This window comes from Macrotis lagotis, chromosome 2 (genome assembly GCF_037893015.1).
Source record: "Macrotis lagotis isolate mMagLag1 chromosome 2, bilby.v1.9.chrom.fasta, whole genome shotgun sequence".
Lineage (NCBI taxonomy): Eukaryota > Metazoa > Chordata > Mammalia > Peramelemorphia > Peramelidae > Macrotis > Macrotis lagotis.
Window position 1 is genome coordinate 227,902,569 of NC_133659.1, and position 22,773 is coordinate 227,925,341.

Here is a 22,773-nt window from a genome sequence, read left to right on the forward strand (position 1 = left end):
TCTAACTTCCCTCTAAGATAATGCTTGTGGATGGTTTTAGATAGATACCACTTAAGAGATAAGTACTTTAAGAGATGTGGTGGGGCAGGGTCTTCTGATTCTTAAGATCTGAGCTTTTCCTTTTTATGGACTTGCCGCAACTTGTTTGCCTAGCTTGGATCTAGAGTCATGACTTTAGTACCCCATCTAGTGGTAGGTGGAGTCAAGTTCAAGTCCATCCTCAGTAGTAGCTGAGTGAACTTAGGCAAGTCTCTTACTTTGTTAAGTTAGGACAACAATAATGCCTATCTCCCAGGATTGTTAAGAGAATTAAGTTAAGATCACATTTTTAAAGCAATTTGGAAACCTTGAAGTGCTCATCATCATCATTACTGGCACTCTTCTTATTCCCACAGGCTTTCCGCAGTTTGTGGTATGGACTTCTTTCTGGTCTACATGCTCTGAAACCCTGGCGTTACTCCCTGAAGCAAATCAGTGGCCAGTTTGGCTCTAGTGTCCTCTCCTACTTTCTCTTCCTCAAGACCTTGGTATCCTTCAACATCCTGCTCCTTCTCTTACTCCTGCCCTTCATTGTGGCCATGCAGGTGGCTTTTCCACCAACTTCAGAGTTCCCTGTCTCTCAGTCCTTCACAGGCCTGGAACTTTTCACTGGAGGGGTGAGTACAGGGACCTGATTTAGTTAGGACTAAGCCTTTTGTTGAGCATAAGACCTTTCCCTCAGTCTCCTGAAGTGGGGTTGCCTTTCTGACTCTCTTACCCTCTCTCTTTGTCCATAAGGATGCTTTTTCATTTTCTTTGACCAAACCTCCCCTAACTAGAGTTTTGTAGGATCGTCTCTCTTCTGACTTGGGGATATAACCAGTACAAAAAGCATATCTTTATTTTTCCAGGTGATGCTAAAGATGACCAGAAACTCATGCACCTATGGGGAAAAAAAGGTCTCCTTTCCCCAAGTACCCATTGGGCTATTTGTATGTCTTACCCTTCATGGCTACCACTCAAGTGCTTTTTATCTCATTTCACCCCCTTATAAATATTGAGATTAAAGGTCTGAACTCGGACTGTATATGTTTAGGAAGTAGGATATATGCAACATATGAGGATTTTGGTAGACCACAAATTCAACATTAACATACTTTACTTAGCCTCAGCCATTAGTTCACTATGTGATGTGGTGTAACAGTTGCAGAGTATCTAGAACAAAGAGGTCAGGCAATTTTCAGAGGACTGTCTTCTGTTCTTCATGCCTCATTATAGGAAGGACAGCTTCCATAGGATGGTGAGGGGACTTAGAACCAGGCTATCTGAGGATAGTTTTTTTTTTTTTTAGGATTTTGCAAGGCAAATGGAGTTAAGTGGCTTGCCCAAGGCCACACAGCTAGGTCATTATTAAGTGTCTGAGGTCGGATTTGAACTCAGATACTCCTGACTCCAAAGCCAGTGCTCTAACCACTGTGCCACCTAGCTGCCCTTATCTGAGGATTTTTTTTGGAAAAACTTCTTGGCTTGGAGGACTAGCCTTGAAATATTGAAACTGGCTAAAGGATCAAATTTCTTTCTGCATTGTCCCAGAAGGCAGGACTGGGGGAGGTAGATAAGAGTGACTGCTAGGTAAATTCCAACTCACCACCAGGAGCTTCCTAACAATTGTCTAAAGAGATGTTAATGAAGGAACTTCTGTTTTGAATAGAGCTAAACTTCTGGACCCCAGAGCTATCTTCCCACTGTGAAGTATATGGATCTTTCCTTTTTTATTTTTTAATTTCCCCCTTAGACTTTGTATTCCTGTCTACTACTGCCTTTTCCTTCTGCTTACCTACTCAGTTCAGCTGTGGGTGGGATGGGTAGAATTCGGCCCTGACCTGAGCTATCTTTGCAGGGCCGATTCACCCACACAGTTATGTACTATGGCTACTACAGCAACTTCACCTTGAACCAGCCATGCTCTTCCCATCAGAACAGTGACCTCTGCTCTTTAAAGGATGTCTATCTACCGTATAACATGCCACTGGCCTACCTCTTTACTGTTGGTATTTCCTTCTTTACCACCTGCATCACCCTAGTATACAGGTAAGGAGACAGCCTTCCTGCTCCCACAGAGAGCTCCTCTTTCCCCACCTCAGTATCTTGACCTGTCTGCCTCCTTCACTTTCCTTCTGTTTACTCCAAAATTGTCTTCTCTCCTGCTTAGCCCTTCTTACAACCCCTTCTCCTGCCTTTGACAGAATTACAGAATGTAAGAAGTAGAAGGGACCTCAGAGTCATCTAATCCAAGCTCTATCTGAAAAACAAAACCCCAACTCCTTTTACAACACATCAGAATGGTGTGACAAAATAGATAGAATGCCAGGCCTGGAAGATCTGAATTCAAATCCAACTTCAGATGCTTACTGTAACCCTAGGTCAGCAACTTAACCCTGTTGCTCATCTGTAAAATGAACTAAAGAAGGAAATGGCAAACTACTCCAGTATCTCTGCCTAAGAAAACCCCAAATAGGGTCAGGATTGAACAACAAACAAGTTTTACTTGAAGACCTCAGGGATGGTTGAGGCCACAGCAATGGGGATTAAGTGATTTGCTCAGGTTCACACAGTATTTGAAGTTAAATTTGAACTCAGGTCCTCCTTGCTCCAGTATCCACTGTACACCTAGTTGGCCAGTTTTTTTTAAATTTTATTTTATTGAAGGCAATGGGGTTAAGTGACTTGCTCAAAGGCACAAAGCTAGGCAATTATTAAGTGTGTGAGGTTAGATTTGAACTTAGGTCCTCCTGACTCCAGGGCAGGTTTTCTATTCATTGTACCACCTTACTGCCCCCTATTTTTAAAAAAATATTTATTTTATTGAAGGCAGTGGGGTAAAGTGACTTGCCCAAGATCACACAGATAGGCAATTATTATGTGTCTGAGGGCGCATTTGAACTCCTGACTGGAGTCCTCCTGACTCCAGGGTTAGTTTTCTATCTACTATGCCACCTGGCTGCTTCCTGGCCACTTCTAATTGTTAGGAAATCTTTTCTTGTATCTGTCATAAGCTTACTCTAGCAATATCTATCTGTTCCTTTCTAGAGCAAAGGAGAAGAATGCTTTCCTCTTTCCATAAGACAGCCAGCTCTTTTGGTCTTGATTCTTTTGGATCTCTTTCCCATCTCTTACTTGCTCCTCCCATTCTGCTTCACCCATTCATCTCTTTCTCTCCCTAGTATGTCTCATTCCTTTGGAAAGAGCTACCAAGTGGGCAGTACCCTTGGAGTCCATGCCATCACTGTCTTCTGTTCCTGGGACTTCGGGGTAACTCAAAAATGGGCTGCCCGTCTACAGCATGACAACATTAGGACACAGTTGAAGGTGAATGGAGTCCCAGGGATTGTGGGAATCAGTTATGTCTCCTATTATGTGCATACCTCTATAGAAAGACAGACAGACACAGTCCCACCCCATGACTCACTAATCCAAATAATTTTCAACCTTTGCCCGAGATCTGATAGCTTAAACTAAACAGGAAGTAATAGGCTAGAACTGCAAAAAAAAAAAATGGTTTACTTTAGATAATAGGCTGTCTGGACAGCTCTTCCAAAGCTTGGAGTCTAGATGCATTTGTGCTGGTTCTCCCAGGGTGTAGGCTTCCTTAGCTATAAGTAGGGATGTCTCCACCTCCTGAGGCTTCATTTAGCAGGAATTCTACTTGCTGTGGAATTTTAAGTCCAGTTGGGTCTCTCCTTTTGTGTACTGCACACAGTGGGAAAAATATAAAAGAAGCCAATCACTATCTTTGCCTTCTGGGATTTTCTTAGCTAGTTAGGGAGATACCTAGAAGAGCCCAAAGATAAACAGCTATCAGTAGAGAGTAGATTTGAACTCTTGGAATGACTTCCTAAAGATAGGGTGGGAGTACAATTGAGGAGAGGCTCCTCCTTCCCTTCTGGGACTTGAATTTGGAAAGTTTCACTTACCATCAGTCTAGACTGTTACATTAGTTTCATCGAATTGCTTTCTCTCTTTTTTTATTGTTACATGTTATGATTTGCTGGTCTGAGAGTAATATACTCCGAAATAAAAGTATCAAAAGCAAAAGAATAATCAAGTCACTATTTTTTTTTAATTTAAAAGCAAACTGGTTCATTTTAAATATATTTGTTTAAAGACATGACATCTCATGGGGCTGCTAGGTGGCGCAGTGGATAAAGCACCAGCCCTGGAGTCAGGAGTACCTGGGTTCAAATAATTACTGAGCTGTGTGGCCTTGGGCAAGCCACTTAACCCCATTGCCTAGCAAAAACCTAAAAAAAAAAAAAGACATGACATCTTTCCCTCTGTTTCTGACCTACTTGGATTATATCCCTAAGGAGAAAGATTATTAGTTATTATTATTATTATTATTATTATTAGTCACAGTTTGAACTCATTTTGAGAATGATGCCAAATTATTTTCCACAATGATTAGACCAGTTCACAGCTCCATCTATACAATACATTTGTGCATCCTTTTTCTCTTGGCCCCTCCATCGTATACTGTTTTTTTCTTTTATCTTTACCATCCTTATTAATGTGACATAAAATATGAGTTGTTTTAATGGGAATATTTTTCTTATTATTAATTGGCAATATTTATTCAAATAGTTGTCAATGGTTCATATACATTTTAAAAAAAAATTGTCTGTCCATGTCCATTGAGAAAGATACAAGGACTTTTTTTTTTTACAAGGCAATGGGATTAAGTGGCTTGCCCAAGGCCACATGACTAGGTAATTATTAAGTGTCTGAGGCCAGATTTGAACTCAGGTCCTCCTGACTCCAGGGCCGGTGCTCTATCTACTCCCCCACCTAGCCACCGCACAAGGACTTTTTAACACTAAGGAAGGATAAAAGAAAGGAAGGCATTCTATGAGGTAGGCATGTAATTAACTAATCAGCTCTGGTATGGTAAAGCTGAGCATATTTAATTAATTGGAGAAGAGAAATCTTGTTGGGGCTGTCATAGGATCAAAGAGTTAGAACTGGAAGTGACCATCAATTCCATCTTCTCCAACCCCTCATTTTATAGATGAGGGAGCCAAGGACCAGATAATCACAAGATTTACCTAAGGTCACTCAGATAGTAAGCATCAGACAGACAGGAACTGAACCCAGGTTCTCTGCCTCCATATTGATGCCTATTTCCCCCTACCCATCCTTTCCACCTCACCCCATCCCCTACCACTGACTTCCTGAGAAAGGTAAGTTGCAGAGAATTGAGGGTTGGAGCTGAAGTGTTGGAGGAACTTTTAAAAGCTACTGAGTTTTTTTAAAATTTAATTTAAGGCAATAGGGTTAAGTGACTTGCCCAAAGTCACACAGCTAGGTAATTATTACGTATTTGAGGTCATATTTGAACTCAGATCCTCCTGACTCCAGGGTTCATGCTCTATCTACTGTTTTTTTTTAATGACAGAATGCTGAGAGTCATTGCAGGTTCTTGAGCACAACAGTGACATTAGGAAAAGATCTGAATTCATAGTAGAAGTTCTGATGCTAAATCACTGTGTGATCTTGGACAAATTATTTAACCTAGGGATAGTGATTATAATATTTGTCTCACAAAGTGATTGCCAGGAAAATGTTTTGTAAAACAAAGTGCTTTCTGAGAGCTATTGAGGAAGATTAGTTTGGGCCTTGGAGTCAAGGAGACAAGCTAGGAGGTTCTTCTAGGAACCTTCCAGGAATGAGAGACATGGAGCCAGGGCTAAAGCAGGGAGTATGAGGTCATTGCTTATGGGATGTTAACCCCAGGTATGGCCCAATGATGCTAGCTTCTTATGTTCCTGTCCATTCCCAACTGTATCATCTCTTCTTGTTCTTTGATGCAGACATTAACTTTCTGGGTCCTTGCTGTGGTGTGGGAGGGCTCTGGCCACTGACTGACCTGTGGTCCTCTACAGGAGCTGCTGGCTGAGTGGCAGCTGAAGCAACATCCAAGAAGTGTGTGTGGAAGACTGAGACAGATGGCCGTGCTGCTTCTGGTGTGGCTGTTGTCCCTGGGCTCAGTCCTGGGTTGTGCCATGGCTGTCTACTCCTTCTCAGAGTTCATGCATGAAGTGAGCCCTCCAACTCTGGGTTACCTTGATCCTAGGAAGGTGGATGGGGTTGTGAGGGCTGGAGCTACTTGGTAAAAACTGCTCAAGAGGGGCTCCATGCATTCCCCTCTTCCTTTTCATGGTCCCTTTCATTTCATATCTTTGACTGTTCTTTGCCTCAGGAACCTGAAGCTTGAATTTTGGACCCCACATTGGCACCTGAATGTTAGCACCTGTTAGCACCATTCCCTTTGTGTCTCTTGACCCTTTCTTTTCCCTCTCTTCTCTTCCATTCTTTATTTTGGTCTTCTCTGAGATAAATTGTCAAGTGCTTTGCAAACTTTAAAACACTAGATAGATGTTAGTTATTATTTCCTTCTCTCTTGTTATTTCTTTCTTACTTATGGCCTAAGACTCTTAAGACTCAGTGGGATTTTGAGTAATTAACTCATAGCATGCAGATGTTTTTAGAAGGGAGAACAGGACCCTGAATGCCTGTCTCAGCCTTTGATTCACCTACAGTCCTGTAGACTCTTTACTTCTATGTACTCTCCTCTCTAAGGTTCAGTCTATGAACTATGACAGAAATATGGCTAACTTAACCCAGAGGTAATCTGACCTTACCACCCCATTGTGAGAAGGTTTATTACCTTATTATTCCACCCACAGAACCATGAGAATAGGACCCAGACAATCAGTGAGAAGCTCCAGGAAGCCCGCCTGCTGGCTCTGCCTCTCATAGTCTGTATAATCAACCTGTTGGTTCCCTATCTCTACAACATCCTAGCCAGTTGGGAGCAGCACGAGTCTCCAGTTTTGGAGGTGTATGTGGCCATTTGCAGGTATTTCCACTCTTTGCAGATCTGACTGATTTGCCTGCTATCCACTTCCCCATCTATCACATCCTTCACACATTCTTTCCTTTTTCTCAGGAACCTGATTCTCAAGATGGTTATTCTGGGACTTCTCTGTTACCACTGGATGGGCCGTAAGGTTAGGTCACTGGAAGACAAGGTAAGTCTGCCAAGAGGGACTTTTGTTTTTCAGTTTTTCATTATTAAATTTCATTTTTAATTTATGAAATAAAACAAACATTTCTATAATATAGTAAAGTTAAAAAGATGATTGTACATGAAACTGAAAATCTACTAGGCACAACTTACTATTCCTATCATATATTTAACAAAATTATCATGTAAATTTTTTTTCCTTCTCCCCCCATCCTAGAGATGGCTACCTTTAGACACAAATAGGTCTATATATGTAAAATTATTCTGTACATACATTTATTTATCATTGAATACAGATAGCATCTTTCTTCATATGTGCTGTGTAGTTAATTTAGGTATGTTTAATAGTAATTTAGTTAAATAGTAAATAGTAAAGTAGTTTAATAGGTGTTCTTAAAACAACATTGCTGTTACTGAATACAGTATTCTCATTTCATCTTCATTATTTTGTGTAAATCTTTCCATTGAGTTCACTTCTTATATTTTTATTAAGAAAAACATTTCTGGGAACTGAGAGGGTTCACTCACACATAGCCACTTCTTGTTTACTGAATTGAATTGAATAGGGTAGATATCATAAAGGGTATTTATTGAGTCTCCTCTTTGTTTTTAGAACCTTTTTTACCTCTTCCCCTTCTTTCTCCTGCCCCGCCCCCCATCAAAAAATACCAGTCGTACTCAGACACAGGGTCAAGGAAAATATCCCCTGACTCTGATGTGACTATTTCACGATGGAGGCAGTTGGAAAGTCCAGGAGTCAGGAGGAATGGGTTTGAGTTATAGTCCCAACTGTGACCTTGGTCAAGTAATTTCCCTACTCTAAACTTGTTTCTTTACCCATAAAAAAATGGAATAAAAGAATATTAATCTCTTAGGGCTCAAAGAGAGCCCAGAGGCCCAGCATTTGCCTAATACTCTTGCAGGACCTACCTCTTACAGTGGTGTGAGAATTAAATAAAATAATGTGTAAGGAAGTGCTTTGTAAACACAAAGCCTACAAGTGTACACGGTGAGTAGAGGATTTTTTTTTTTTATTGTTTTCAGTGCTGGGAAACGTTTGTGGGGCAGGAGCTCTACCGTTTCATGGTGATGGACTTTATCTTCACACTGGTGGACACTCTCTTTGGGGAGCTCGTTTGGAGGTAAGAGAGGCAGCAAAAGTCTTGAATTAAATCTGGGATGAACTTGGAGGGATTATTTGGTCCCTCCCATTTCTTGTCCATTTCTCCCCTCCTTCTCCAACATAGACAGAGATTTTGGAAAGCACTTAACAAAAACCAGTGTGACATAGAGGATAAGAATGCTATATTTAGAGTCCAGAAGACTCAAATTTTAAGCTTTGATACTTGGTCAGTCACTTAACCTTTCACAAGACTCAATTTCTTCATTTGTGAAATGGAAATAATTGTAACACCTACCGCGTAAGTTTGTTGAAAGGATCAAAGGAGATAATACAAAAAATGTTATTAATAGACAAAAGGAACTTATTATAGACAAAAGGAAAAAAATTTAAAAAAGGATTTAAGCTCTATATTCCTCTCCTTGGCTGGGGTGGTGGTGTCTGTTGACTTACTTTGTGACCTCTGGTGAGATACTTAGCCTGTCTTTGTTCCCTCTCCTCCCATGTGCATATGACTCATTCCCACATTAATTCACTATAACAAATGCTGGCATTCACAGCCTCTAATGGATGTGATAAAAGATCATGGGGTTTTGTATAATTCCTGGGCTGGGTGATCTTAAATGGATCCTGTGCTATCTCCAGATTATAGATTCATGTTGCCACAGGGACCTTTTTGAGAATAAATCAAACTCCTTTATTTTTACATGGGAGAGAACTAAGGTTCATAAAGGGAAACTGACTTTCCCCATGATCATACATCTAATTAGTGCCCAAAGCTTGGGCTAAACCCTAGTCAGTAAAATAACATCTGACTTTCTTAACTCTTTTGAATAATGATAATAATAGTTAGCATTGTGATTGATACTGGCCAAATCACCGTTTCTGCCCTTAGACTCATTGCAGAGAAGCTGAGGCGGGATCGGAAACCAGAATTTGATGTTGCTCGAAATGTTTTGGAGCTGATTTATGGGCAGACCCTGACTTGGTGAGTTCTCCCACCAAAACTTGCCCCATTGTGGTTCCTCAGCAGCTGCTACACAGCTTTGTGTGAATAGCTCCTTGGTTCTGAGGTGGAAGAGGTGCTTCTGTGAAGGTGTGTTGGGGCATCCCACAGGTAGAACAGCCTCCCCTCCAGCTCTGAAGTACAGGGACAGGTGCCATTCAGGTTCCTGTGTTCCCCCTTTATTCTATGGATGAATGGGGAGACTCTCCAGTTTTCCAACCAGCTTTTGAAGCTCCTTGCCCAGTCTCCTCAGAAGCCAAGAGAGGAGAGAACTTTTATTTCAATTCCATTGTTACTCCTATGAGGTGGGAACAGATCTACTGTTAGCTGCAGTGAGGTTGCCTTGGGGTTAGTTTGAAGAGTCAAATCCAGGTCTGGATTCCATTATTTCCTGCCTAATGACCTGGATGGGAGGTCACTGTAAACTTGCTGAAGATCTACCCTGCAGTAAAGTCCATAACACCTGCTCTGGAATATAAACTACTTCTCTTAGAATTTCTCTAATGGAAGGCCTCTCCTGATTCCTAGGACTCCTGCTCCATGACCTCTTTAAACTTGGGACCTGTAGTTTTCTGGTTCAAAGGACAGGGAGTGGTGAGCAGACACAGAGTTTTTCTCTTCTCTTTTTCTCCCTGTAGGCTTGGCGTTCTCTTCTCCCCTCTTCTCCCTGCCATCCAGCTTCTCAAACTACTGTTACTGTTCTATATCAAGAAGGTAATGAGGCCCTACTGTGTATTAAGTATCTACTATGTACCAGATATTATGCTTTTGCAAAACTAAAACTCAACCCCTTTGGACCCCATTGGTCTACCTGAACACTCCTCCCTCTTTCCCTGGATTTCTAGGATGGAAGGATGGAGAAAGAAAGAGAGAGAGAGGAGGGGGGGGGGGAGGCAGAAAGCAAGGTGGGGTGAGAAGAGTGGGGGAGGGAGAGGGAGAAAGAAAAAAAGGGAGAGAGCAACACAGAAAGCAAAATATTTTGTCTTTTCTAGATCAGCCTAATGGCAAATTGCCAGGCACCTCGGAAACCCTGGAGAGCATCGCACATGACCACCATTTTCATCACTCTCCTCTGCTTCCCCTCCTTCTTGGGGGCAGCCATATTCCTCTCCTATGCCATCTGGCAGTAAGTTAACATTTCTGGGAGGGTTGACTTTGGGATTTATTTATTTGACCTGCTTTACTGCCAGGTTCCCTTAGCTTATAGGGATAGAAATGGGTGATGAGTCTGGAGTGAGAGTGAGGAAGACATTTCTATTGAGTGTCCATGAAGCTTCCAAGTTGGAAGTGATGGACACTAGAGCTAGGAACTGGGAAAGAGGGAGGCACCAGGCCTTAAGATTATTTTAGAATCTGAAGTGAAGTTTCTAAGGCTCACCTTGCTTATGTAATCTTTTCTCCTTAGTGTGAGGCCCTCCAGGACCTGTGGTCCCTTCCGCACCTTGGATACCATCTATAAGGCTAGCAAAGTCTGGATTCATCGCCTAGAGGAGGCCAATCCCAGTATTACCTGGTTTACCTGGATTCACCAGTATCTGGTGGAAAACACCTTTTTTATTTTCCTGATATCAACTGTGCTGCTGTGAGTAGAAAGGGCTGTGGATGGGGAGGAAGTTGGGAAAAAATCCTGTGTCCCCTCTATTGTCTCTTAGAGAAATTGTTCCACATCCTCATACTGGTTCACAAGTCCCCCTCACCTCTGCTTCCTTGATCCCAGATCCCAGATTGTCCTGTCCAGCCATCTATAAGTTGTGAGCAAAGGATCAATCAAATACATATCCATGACCCAGCATTGTTACCAGGTCACAGAATTGAAAAGGCTCTACCTTCTCCTGGCAAATATGGTCATGAAGACAAGTAATTGTGTGGCTTCTCTTCCCCCATTTGGTTTCTGGTTTCCTTGTTTGTAAAACAAGTACCATGGACTCAGTGGTTGTTAGAGTTCATCCAGTATCCCAGACCCTTTCCTTATTTCAAGAAATGGAAGGCAAAACTTTCCATCTTTATTTCTGGAAACAATGCACACGATCCCTCCTCCTCCCTCTCGTAGCACTTGTTCCAAGGCTCTGCTCAGTAAAGAATCATTGCTCTTATTTATGAGAATGATGTAGTGCCCTTATCATCATTATCAGTATCAGTGTCAGTTCATTTGGCTAACCTTAGGTTCTATTTATAATATTAAAAACTAGCTTTTAATTATCACTAATGGTTTATAAAGTGCTTTACTAATATCTTGTTTGATCCTCATAACAGCCCTGGAAAGTCAGTACTATTATTATTCTCATTTTACAGATGAGGAGACCGAGTTAGGCAGAGGTTAAATGATTTGCTTAGGCCTAAGCTGCCTATTTCCTTCACTTTCCTGGCCTATGTCCTTTAGAGTTGGCTAGGATAAGGGGTGATGCCCATGGTGATAAGGCCACAGGCCAGGAAAGTGAAGAGACTGTGCAAAGCTCACAAGTTTCCCAGTCTTTGTATAACATTCTAAGCCAGGGTTGGGGAATCTTTTTTTCTGTCAAGGGCCATTTGGATATTTATAAAATCATTTGTAGGCCATTCAAAATTATCAACTTAAAAATTACCCTGCTATATTTGAGCAAACATTAATTAATTTACCCCTAATTAGCTCTTAGATTGACTTTGGCAGTTAAAAAAAACTCATAGATTTATTGAATTTCAAGTCCCACCTGTGGTTACCTGTGGCAGTGCCAGACTAAATGATTTCTTGGGCCTCATACAGCCCTTGGTTCAAACATCCTCTTGCCTTTGCAAATCTAAGCTAATGAACCTAAGATTTAGTAATGTCTGTTTACCAGTAAGTGGAAAAATTACCTTCATATGCAAAGGACAGCATGTATTTATGAACTTTTATGGTTTGTTTTTTTAGAGTTGTGATCTACTTCAATATCCAGGTGGTAAAGGGACAGAGGAAAGTTATCTCCCTCCTTAAGGAACAGATTAGTAATGTAAGTGTGAGTGATGTGTGTGTGTGTGTGTGTGTGTGTGTGTGTGATATGTGTTCATGTGCATCTACATATGTAGAATGGGGGCCGGGCAAGCCACAATCTTGTCCCCTCGGCTTACTTGTGCCACATTCCTTTGTGTTTTGCTCTTCTTTTCTCCTCTGTATCTCTGTTGGTCCAGGAGGGAGAGGACAAAATCTTCCTTATCAACAAGCTTCACTCCATTTATGAGAAGAGGGAGAGTTCAGCCCACAACTAAGAGTCAGAAGCTAAGAGACTGCAGGTAAGGTGACAGGCCAGAGTGGAGGAAAGGGTTGGACTAGGGGTAGCAGATATAAGAAGGGAAGGGAGATGCAAACCTGGACAAACTGTCTAACCTGGACAAAAGAGCTGGGTCTAACCTGGGCAAAACATTGACATTTTCTTGAGGACTAGAATATTTGACCAGGAGCTTACCCAATGTTAGTGATGTCTTCAAATAATGTTCCATTGTGCAGAATTCTTTTGCACACGGTCTCTCAAGGCAGGCAGGTATTAGTATCCTCATTTCACAGATGAAGCATCTTGAACCTCCGAGAGGTTAAGTGGTTTTCTTATATGAAAGGTTGGTCATTTCCTAGTTTAGGCAAAGTCCTCTGTGCTGATTCCTAAAGGTCCATGCAATAATGGACTGAATCAGGAGCTTTGCTCTGTACATTTTTTTTTTTTTGGTTTTTGCAAGGCATTGGGGTTAAGTGATTTACCCAAGGTCATGCAGTTAGATAATTATTAAGTGTCTGAGACCAGATTTGAACTCAGGTCCTCCTGACTCCAGGGTCGGCACTCTACCCACTGTGCTACCTAGCTGCCCCAGTCTTTGCTATAGAATGCAAGAAGTAAAAGTTAAAATTACTTAAATATACTAGTCTGTGTAAACATCATTTTATTTAAACTATATTGTTAAAAAAAGTAGAAATGAAATTGGACCCTAATTCTTGAATTGACTAATTTGCTTCTTAGCTGCCCATTGGAGCTATGCAGACTTTTCCTCACTTTTTTCCATTCTCCTACAAGTGGATCATTGGCTAGGTGACAGGTTGGTCTCATTTTAAGGTTAATAAATTTCAGGGTTAACTATGTCTGCACTTAAGGCTGCAGCCATTGTAGTTGAAAGACTGATGAATTTTGAGTCAGGAGAGACTCAGGGTTGAACCTATGTTCAATGTATGTTGGTATATGTTTAATAACAGGCTCTCTGAAAATTTGTGATGTTATTTTAATTTGCAGTTTTAAATTTTTTTCCCATCATTTTCTTGTCTAGAAACCAGCAAAACAATAAATCAAGCCTTGATTCATAGGGTTTACTGATTTCTGTGGTATAAATGCTCACACTGAAAATTTAACAATCTATTGGGGTTGCTCCTACATGCCCAATTGAACCTCTGACACTTTTCAGCTTTGTAACTATGGCAAGTCCTGGTTCTCTAAACTTCAGTTTCCTCACCTATAAAATGGGGAATAATAGTATTGGTAGTTCTATCCCATGGAGTTGAGAGGATCACACGATTCTATATGTAAAATGCTTTGTGAATCTTAAAAGGGTCATATAAATGTCATTGTGCATGTTTTTTGTTTTGTTCTGTTGAAGGATGGATGGAGGGAGGACCTGTGTCTATTATCTCATCAATGGGATAAATCTATTTACAGAAATATCTTCTTGTAGATCAGTAACTTTGTAACTTAAAGTCTTAAAGAGTGAAGGTTAATGTTATTATTTGTGAAAGGCAGGACTGAACTCAGGTCTCCATGAGTTCCCTTTATTCACCATCATTTGCTATCATCATCATCTTTTCTTTCTTTTTTTTTAAATTTAAATTTATTTTTATTAAAGATATTATTTGAGTTTTACATTTTCCCCCAATCTTGCTTCCCTCCCCCTCCCCCCCACAGACAGCACTCTGTCAGTCTTTACTTTGTTTCCATGTTGTACTTTGATCCAAATTGGGTATGATGAGAGAGAAATCATATCCTTAAAGAGAAGAGAAGTCTAAGAGGTAACAAGATCAGACAATAAGCTATCTGGTTTTTTTTTTCCTAAATCAAAGGGAATAGTCCTTGCACTTTGTTCAAACTCCACAGCTCCTTATCTGGATACAGATGGCACTCTCCTTTGCAGATAGCCCAAAATTGTTCCCGATTGTTGCCCTGATGGAATGAGCGAGTCCTTCAAGGTTGAACATCACTCCCATGTTGCTGTTAGAGTGTACGGTGTTTTTCTGGTTCTGCTCATCTCACTCAGCATCAGTTCATGCAAATCCCTCCAGGTTTCCCTGAAATCCTGTTCCTGCTGGTTTCTAATAGAACAATAGTGTTCCACACCATCATCTTTTCTAAGACTTTAATTTCTTATTTTTCAGTAACCTAGTGTGTTGGTTCCTTAGGGCCCACACAATTGTATTGTCTCCATCTTTCTCTGTTTGATCTAATCCAGCTACTTTCAAGAATAAAGGATAAACATCAGGTATTGGTGAGAGCTGCAGCTATGACAGAGTAAGAATAATAGTGATAGATACCCAGGAATTAAAGGGAGACAGAATTCAAGAAGTGAGTTTTAGTGACAGGATTTATGGTTTCAGAAGTCTAATCCCAAATGCACAAAGTAAACAAAATGAGGTGGAGAGCCTAATATTAAATCTGTGAGGCAGATTTGACCTCATGGACATTATTCAGACTTGGTGGGATGGAACTTTTTACAAGACTATGACAATGGAAAAGTATACCTTGTTAAAAAGGAAGAGAATAGATAAAAGGGGATGGGCGTGATTGATTGGAGTAGCAATGTACACTCTACTTGGGCTTGGGGAGGAAGAATACAATTAATTTAATATACAGAAAAATAAATACAAGGAAACTTGAGAGAGAAAGTCATTAGACCTCCACCATCCTCTCAAGCTATTGTCTTATCTTGCTCCCTTTCTCAGCTAAATTCTTAGAAAATGATGTCCATACTCGTTGCCTCCATTTTTCCTCTCACTCCATTTGCAGCCAGACTTCTGATATAATTTAACTCAATTAAAGCTTCTTTTCCCAAAGTTATCAACAATCTTGTAGTTGCAAAATCTTAGTTTTTCTGAATCCATCCATCTTAGTACCTCTGACTGTAGTGACCACTCTCTCCTCTATGAGTTTTCAGGATATTCTCTTCTCTTTTTACCAGCTACTACTCTGACCATATCTGAGTTTCCTTTGCTGTCTCCTCATCCATATCACGTCCTCTTCCTGTGGATAAGCCCTACATAACTGTCCTGTATCCTTTTCTCTGTATATAGTCTCTGGGGTTTTTTTGGTTTTTGTTTTTTTGCAAGGCAGTGGGGTTAAGTGACTTGCCCAAGATCACACAGCTAGGTAATTATTAAGTGTCTTGAGGTCGGATTTGAATTCAGATTCTCCTGAGTCCAGGGCCAGTGCTTTATCCACTGGGCCGCCTAGCTGTCCTATATACAGTCTCTGTTGATGAACCATATCCATTCCTGTGAATTTAAAGATCAACTCTTTGTAAATGGCTACCAGATCTTTATATCCATTCCTGGTCTCTCTCCATAATTCCAGTCTTTATAGCCAACTGCTTATTGGACTTTTTCAGACTGGATATCTCACATTCAGTGTATCCCAATCAATTCATTATCTTCCTCTACACACACTCCTCTGCTGAATTATATATTTCTGACAAGGGCATTATCATTCTTCTAATTTCCCAGGTTTGTAATCTCAGAAATATCCTATATCCTCACCCTCCATCATCTCACATAACCAATCTGTCACCAGTTCTTACATTTTTATCTCTATCCCTTCTCACTACTCACATAACCACCTGCCACTTTAGTTCAGTTCCTCATCCTTCCTCTCCTGAGATAGTTCAACGACTTTTTATCAATGTCCTCATTGAAAATATGCCTAGTAGTGGAATCTCTGGGTCAGTTTATTTGCATCACAGGCAGCTAGGTAGCTCAATGGATATGGAGTATGGGCCTTGTAGTCAGAAAGACCTGAGTTCAAATACTGTCTCGGAATTTATTAGCTAGCTGTGTGGCCCATTCCAAGGCTTTAACATCTTTTACCTCAGTTTCTCATCTGTAAAATGGGGATAACAATAGTGCCTACTTCACATGGTTGTGGGGATCAAATGATACGACATATGTAAAACATTTTTCAAAAGCTAAAATGATAGATAAATGCTGGTTACTAATTATTATAATTCAAAATTTCTTCCCAAGATAGTTGTACTAATTAATAACTTTACCAATAGTGCATTGGTAAACCTAGTTTTCCACAATCCTTCCAACATTTACTATTCTCATCAACTTACAATATTTAATGTCGTCATTCTCTGGTTGACCAGGTAGCCATGTAAAGCCATGAGTAAATAATTTTGTTTTTCAGGACTTGATTTCCTCATCTATAATATGAAGTAGTTGTACTAAATTATTTAAAATTTGTTTTAATCAGTCAAAAACCACCTTTTCTTCTTCTCCACCTTGAAAACCCCAAATCAAAACTCATTATAAAGATATATAGTCAATCAAAATAGGCCTCCTCATTTGTTATGTCCAAAAAAATTTCTCTCATGCTTCATTCTGAATCCTTTATCTCTCTGACAGGTAGTAGGATGTTTCATCAACATGCAATCCCTGTTGGTCATAAACTGATAAAAGTTAAGCACAATAGTATTCTATCATATTTATATACAATAATTCATTCAGTTCCCCAGTTTATGGACCCCCTTTCAACTTTTCATTTTTTGCCACCTGAAAGAACTATAAATATTTTTATGCCTCCTTAGAATTTATTTTGCTTAGGATTAATTTCTCCTTCAATCTTTCCCTTCCCGTATGTTCCTCTCCCCTTTTCTGCCCCTTTCTCCTTTATTTCTCTGTTTGAACGAAATATATTTTTGTACCCAGCTGAGAGTGTTTGTGTGTCTGTGTCTCTGTGTGCATGCCTGTGCATGCACACACACTTCTTTTGACCAGTTTAGTTGAGAATGAGGTTCATGTCAACTGCTCCCCTCAATCCCTCTTCCTTGTATTCATAAAGGAGATATTAAAGACATAATTTATCTAGATTTCAGCAAAGCAGTTGACAAATTTTTTTTTATATTATGCTCATGACAAAAAGTTCAGATAAATTTTAAACAGTTGTGGTTAGGTAAATGAATAGCTGAACAGTATAGGTCAATGTTGACTTTGAAACTCTTGAGGTGTGCGGTAAAAGTAGCTTTAATCTCCTTGGGAGAATAGGAAACTATCACTCTTCATCCATTGGACTGAGTTACCTTGCATGTCTAGAGAGATTTCAGTAACAGAGTCAATCTGATTCATTTTAATCTGGAGGCAGTTGTAGTTTTTCCATTTATAGTCTTTTCAGTGAAGGTGGGATTGGTTACTGTGAGATCATCCCCAACACTTGAATGGCTATGGTAGCAACAAAGGGTTTCCAAACTTCACAGGAATATTCAATAGATATCATTGGAAAGTCCTTGATGAAAGCCTTATGCTGGTCCCCAAGTTCATTAGGGATGATATATCTATCTGCTGGTGTCCCCAGAAAACTTGAAGTTCAAATTATATATCCCAGTTGGAAAGGATTCCAGGGCAGCAGCAACCATGTCAGTAACAACCTTATAAGTATAAATTCTCCCCTACCAGTAAGTAGCCTTCTTAAACCACTCTAGGGATTCTTTATTCTTCAGAATATTAGGAATAAAGCTGACCACATCTTTTATATTGGTAGCATCTTGTCTATATTTCTGCTTAAAGAATTCTTCAGTTGTGGTAGACCTCAGCTCATGGCCCTGGCCCATGACCTCCTTGAAGGGAACTCCAACATGGAGGATCATGAACTCCTTCATTGCCAACTTGTCCCCAATATGAACATCACCAATTCATAGCTCAAACAGCATTACATTGTGCCTATTCTCCCAGAGACCTTCCAAAAACTGTCATTTGCCTTTTTTGGTAATCTTTGTCCAGTTCAATCCAATTCCTCACATTTTATATTGTTCAGTCATTTTTGACTCTTTGTGACCCCATTTGGACTTTTCTTGGTAAGGATATTGGAGTATTGCCTTTACCTTCTCCAGTTTATTTGACAGATGAAGAAACTGAAGCAAACAGGGTTAAAAATGACTCTTCCAGGGTCACACAGCTGATAAGTGTCTGAGGCCAGATTTGAACCCAGGAAGATGAATTTTCTAGACTCCAGGTCTGGCACTCTATTCAATATCCCATTCGCTCACTTTGTTTCTCAGAAGAGGAGCTTATATATCCAACAAAAACTCCTCTGCTAGCCTGTTCTGTGCAAGCTCCCAATCTCCCCCCTTCTGAGGCCAATTTCATCCTTACAGGATTGTTAAAATCTAACTGCTACTTGAACACCCACAACAGTAGCTGTGCAAGTTAGTGAGAAATTTCCCTCCCATAGCCTTCCCCAGCTTTGGCAAGTCCACTCAGAAGCAGGCCCTCTGAGACAGAAATGGACAAATAGGAACCAGGCTCATTTTTTTTCTTTTGACTAAGGCAGAGTGAGTAGTACAGTATTACAGGATGTTAGCACGGATGGTTTGTTGTGATCTCCATCTTGGGTAACTATAGTAGTAATGTCTTAATATGGTTTTAAGCTGTCAAAAAGTGTATGATTAGTGTGTATGATTTGAGAGTGTATAATAAAAGTTTTACTCCAGTGGGAACTAACTTCTTTTTTGTGCAAGTGTGGAATATGCATGGCATTAATTCTACTTTCTTTTAACTGGGGCTGGTTCATTCACCCTCAACTTATATCCACACTGGCAGGTTTGGCCATGTGGCCACAACTCATTTTCAGGGTCTTATGGCTAACCCTGGTGTGGGAAAGTTAATATGCTTACTGTGTGCAACTGTAACTCCTGGAGCCCCATTAAGTGTACTTAAAGATTAAGAGAATTACACATCCCACCCCCCAGCATGTCATTATAATTATATATAATATATAATAAAATATAATATAATTATAATATTTATTATAATTATTTATTAAAATAAAATTTTATTTATATTGTTAAAAATTTTCCCTATAGGCCTTTACTTCTCCTTCCCTTAGATCCTTAGAACCATCCTTTATAAGAAAAGTTTTTAAAGAAAGAGAAGAAAAAAATTTTAGCAAAACTGAAGAATATATTGAAAAAAATCTCACTCATGGATCTCCTATGGGTATAAAAGAGTTGAGGTGGTATATTCTTTTCTTTTCCTTGGGAGCAAACTTGTTCTTTGTAATTTTGTTTGTTATTGTTTTGCTCTTCATTATAGTCATTGTACATATTATATTCTTGGCTCTGCTTCATTACCCACCATTTTGTGTACTTCTTTCCATGTTTTTTTGTATTTCTCATATTCATCATTTCTTACAACACAGTAGTTCTATTACATCAGTGATTTATTGTTTTGTTTAGTCATTCCCCAGATGATGGGAAATGGTTAGCAGACCATTTACAGTTCCTTGCTACCACAAAAAGTGCTAGTAGAAATATCTTGGGAAAATACTTAGTGCTGGAATCACTGAGTCATAGAAGTTGGACATATTAGCTCATCACTGACTCTTTTTTTTAAGGTTTTTTACAAGGCAATGGGGTTAAGTGGCTTGCCCAAGGCCACACAGCTAGGTAATTATTAAGTTGATTGAGGTCATATTTGAACTCAGGTCCTCCTGACTCCAGGGCCGGTACTCTATCTACTGCACCACTTAGCTGCCCCTTATCACTGACTCTTAATCATGAAGTGTTTACCAAACACGTTAAAGCAAGAATATAAAGTACCATAATGATTCAATCCATAAACCTATACCACCTTTTCCTACCATGCATAAGTCTTTTAGGAAGAGTGGCACAAATTTATAGAAACTTAGCAGAGAGGCATCTGAGTAGGGAAACCCATGTGCCAGAAATAACTCACAAATCTGTCTTTATGCCCCTAGAGCAGTGACCTGGGAGTCAGGAGGATAGGAGTTTGAATTTGCCTTCAGAAACTGGACATTACTAGCTGTATGACTCTGGACAAGTCACAAGGCCCTGCATCCAGGGCCATCTCCAGTTGTCCTGATTCATATCTGGCCACTGTGACTTAGCACAGCCCTCCAAATAAAATCCAATCCATGTGCTTGTTTGGACATCACTTCCCTGATGTCATGGTCTTCTTTGATAACAAAGGACAAACATCATCATCACCATCATCATAGGTCTAGATTATTATTATTTCATCTGCTGGGTCAAGCTGTGTCTCTTCTAGGCTTCTTTGCTCTATTGTTGGGTTAAACTACTTTTCTACCAGCTACTACTCTTGGGCTAGCAATGCATTGTTAAGCTCTTTTAGTGAAACCAGAGAGACCCTAAACCTGGGATCTTCAGAGCTATTTAGATTGATTCCCTTGACTGATCTCTGAGACAGCATTAGTTCTCTCTCACAAAACTCTTTCAGGGCAGATTACTGGACTCTGAGAGTCCTCTCAAGTCAGAGGTAAAGAGGCAAGGCAAACAAATATGAAGAATTACCACCATTCAAACTTTAGTGGCAGCAAAATGCATCTTAGCTTCTCCTTTCCCCAGTTAGCTCTCCAAGCTGCAGAGCTCTTCTCCAGTTAGATCAACTCCCAGCAGCAACTACAAAACTTGTTTTCATTGAACTATTCTCAACATGTAGCAGTTGCTCTATCTTCCTTTCTTTACTCAGCTTTAAGCCTCTCCATTTCTACTGTTCCACATCTTGGTGCAGATGCTTATCATCTCATGACTGGAATATAGCACAAGCTTTGCTAATTCTCCCTGTCTTATCTTTTTCCAGTCCATTCCAGTCCACTCAGGTGCCAGTGATTTCCTAAAGTTTAGGTCTGATCATGTCCCACCTACTCCTACCCTCTTGCCCTCAATTTAATAAGCAGTAGCTCCCTAGTACCTTCAGGATCAAATATAAAGTTCTTGGTTTAGTTTTTAAAATACATCACAATATGACCCTTTCTTCTAGTCTTTACTCCTTTCTTTATACTCCATCATCCAACAGCATTGGCCTTATTTTTCTTCTAACTAAATGCATCATCTCCTGACTTTGCAGTGGTTGTCCCTTGTGCTTGGAATAATCTCTGTACCTCTACCATCTGTCTTCTCTAGCTTCCTTCAAATTCCCATTAAAATTTCATTTTGGACAAGATTTTTCCCTACTCCCCTTGATGCTAGCACTTTTCTTCTATGTTTTTCTCCATTTTGTTCTTTTTTGTATCTTGTTTGTACATAGTTGCTTGTAGGTTATCTCCTCCATTAGAATGTGAGCTCTTTGAAAGAAAGATCTGATTTTGCCTTTCTTTAGTATTCTTAGTGCTTAACACTATTTCTGATTTACTGTAAGTACTTAATAAATTACCCATGGGATTAATTTTTGCTTTTGCTTTTATTTCCAGGTCCTGGAGGCCCTAAAATTCTCTTCAATTTTACTTGAAGCATACTGCTAGCTGAAGAATATTGACCTGGTCAGAGATCAATCACTGAACTGGCAATTAATTCAGCAATGACTTTCACCCCTACCCCAGTTTTTTCTTCCAGTTTACTGAGGACTGACCTGACATAGTATTTATTTGTCTTGGACTGAGAAATTGTATCACTCAGTCTTTCTGGGAGTTCTGCCCCTCTAAATTTTGGCTAGAGTCATAATTTGACAGTTTTTTGAAGTTTTTGGGGGAATGAGTTTCTGGGAATTCCTGCCTTCATGCTGCCATCTTGGCTCTGCTCCCCCCGCCCCCCAGTATTTATTTGAAATAAATAGTGTTTTTATTTTGTTTTTCAACTGATTTGTTTCTTATTCCCATATTCTCTCCCTTGGTATATACCACTTTTTCTCTTCCTGTCAACACTATATAAAACAATGACTGGATAACCAGGACTCCAAATCAGTAACATATGGTCTGAGAAAGGACATTCTATCTTGTTTTAATTTTAAAAATGTCCATTTACTCATTGTGGTCCAAGTACGGTACTAACTTGTTGAGTCATTTTGATTGTCTGACTCTGTGACTCTATTTGATCGATGAAGAAACTGAGACTGATAGAGGTCAGCTAACTTACCCAGGGTCACACAACTAGTATCTGAGGTTCAGATTTGAACTCAAGAAGTTGAGTCTTCCTGACTCCAGCTCTAGCACTCTATCTATATCTTCACCATTGTGCTAAGTACTGGAGATAAAAAGTCAAAAATGAAACAGTCTTTGCCCTTGAGTTTCTTACATTCTGCTGGGGACAAACAATATACAGATTACACCTCCTTTCTGACTCCGGTGTTTGCCAGTGCTGAAGTCTATCTAATATCCTATAAATCCGAGTCTCCTAATATTGTTCTTCTGTGTGCACAATTTCTGTCCCATGGAGATCCTTGATTTATATCTCTAATATCCCTCTGATATAAGAAATCTGATCTTGACCACAAGAAAGTGTCTGACAAGACAAGAGAAAGTATCTTTCTCAAGGCATAATACCTAACTTAGGCATAATATTTAACTTTGTAGGCAAATTTCTTTTCTCATGAAATTGTCTACTTTTTAAAGTAACACTCCATCCAGACACTATCTCCTA

General features: G+C 39.8%; 1 protein-coding gene across 6 annotated transcripts in view; it reads left to right on the forward strand.

Moving 5' to 3' along the window:
* TMC6 (transmembrane channel like 6) overlaps positions 1–21,991 on the forward strand; it is a 43,100-nt gene extending 21,109 nt beyond the window's left edge. For 5 of the 6 annotated variants that reach the window (XM_074225050.1, XM_074225054.1, XM_074225051.1 and 2 more), the window contains exons 8-21: positions 396–656; positions 1,880–2,070; positions 3,204–3,348; positions 5,919–6,074; positions 6,723–6,895; positions 6,986–7,067; positions 8,108–8,205; positions 9,079–9,171; positions 9,828–9,903; positions 10,182–10,315; positions 10,595–10,771; positions 12,077–12,155; positions 12,334–12,435; positions 21,609–21,991. In XM_074225050.1, the coding sequence (XP_074081151.1) occupies positions 396–656; positions 1,880–2,070; positions 3,204–3,348; positions 5,919–6,074; positions 6,723–6,895; positions 6,986–7,067; positions 8,108–8,205; positions 9,079–9,171; positions 9,828–9,903; positions 10,182–10,315; positions 10,595–10,771; positions 12,077–12,155; positions 12,334–12,411 (1,743 nt within the window). In that variant the 3' untranslated portion in view covers positions 12,412–12,435; positions 21,609–21,991. Of the gene's footprint in view, positions 1–395; positions 657–1,879; positions 2,071–3,203; positions 3,349–5,918; positions 6,075–6,722; positions 6,896–6,985; positions 7,068–8,107; positions 8,206–9,078; positions 9,172–9,827; positions 9,904–10,181; positions 10,316–10,594; positions 10,772–10,906; positions 12,156–12,333; positions 12,436–21,608 lie in introns of those variants that run through there. The other variant, XM_074225055.1, reaches the window with a different exon arrangement.
* The last annotated feature ends 782 nt before the right edge of the window (positions 21,992–22,773 follow it).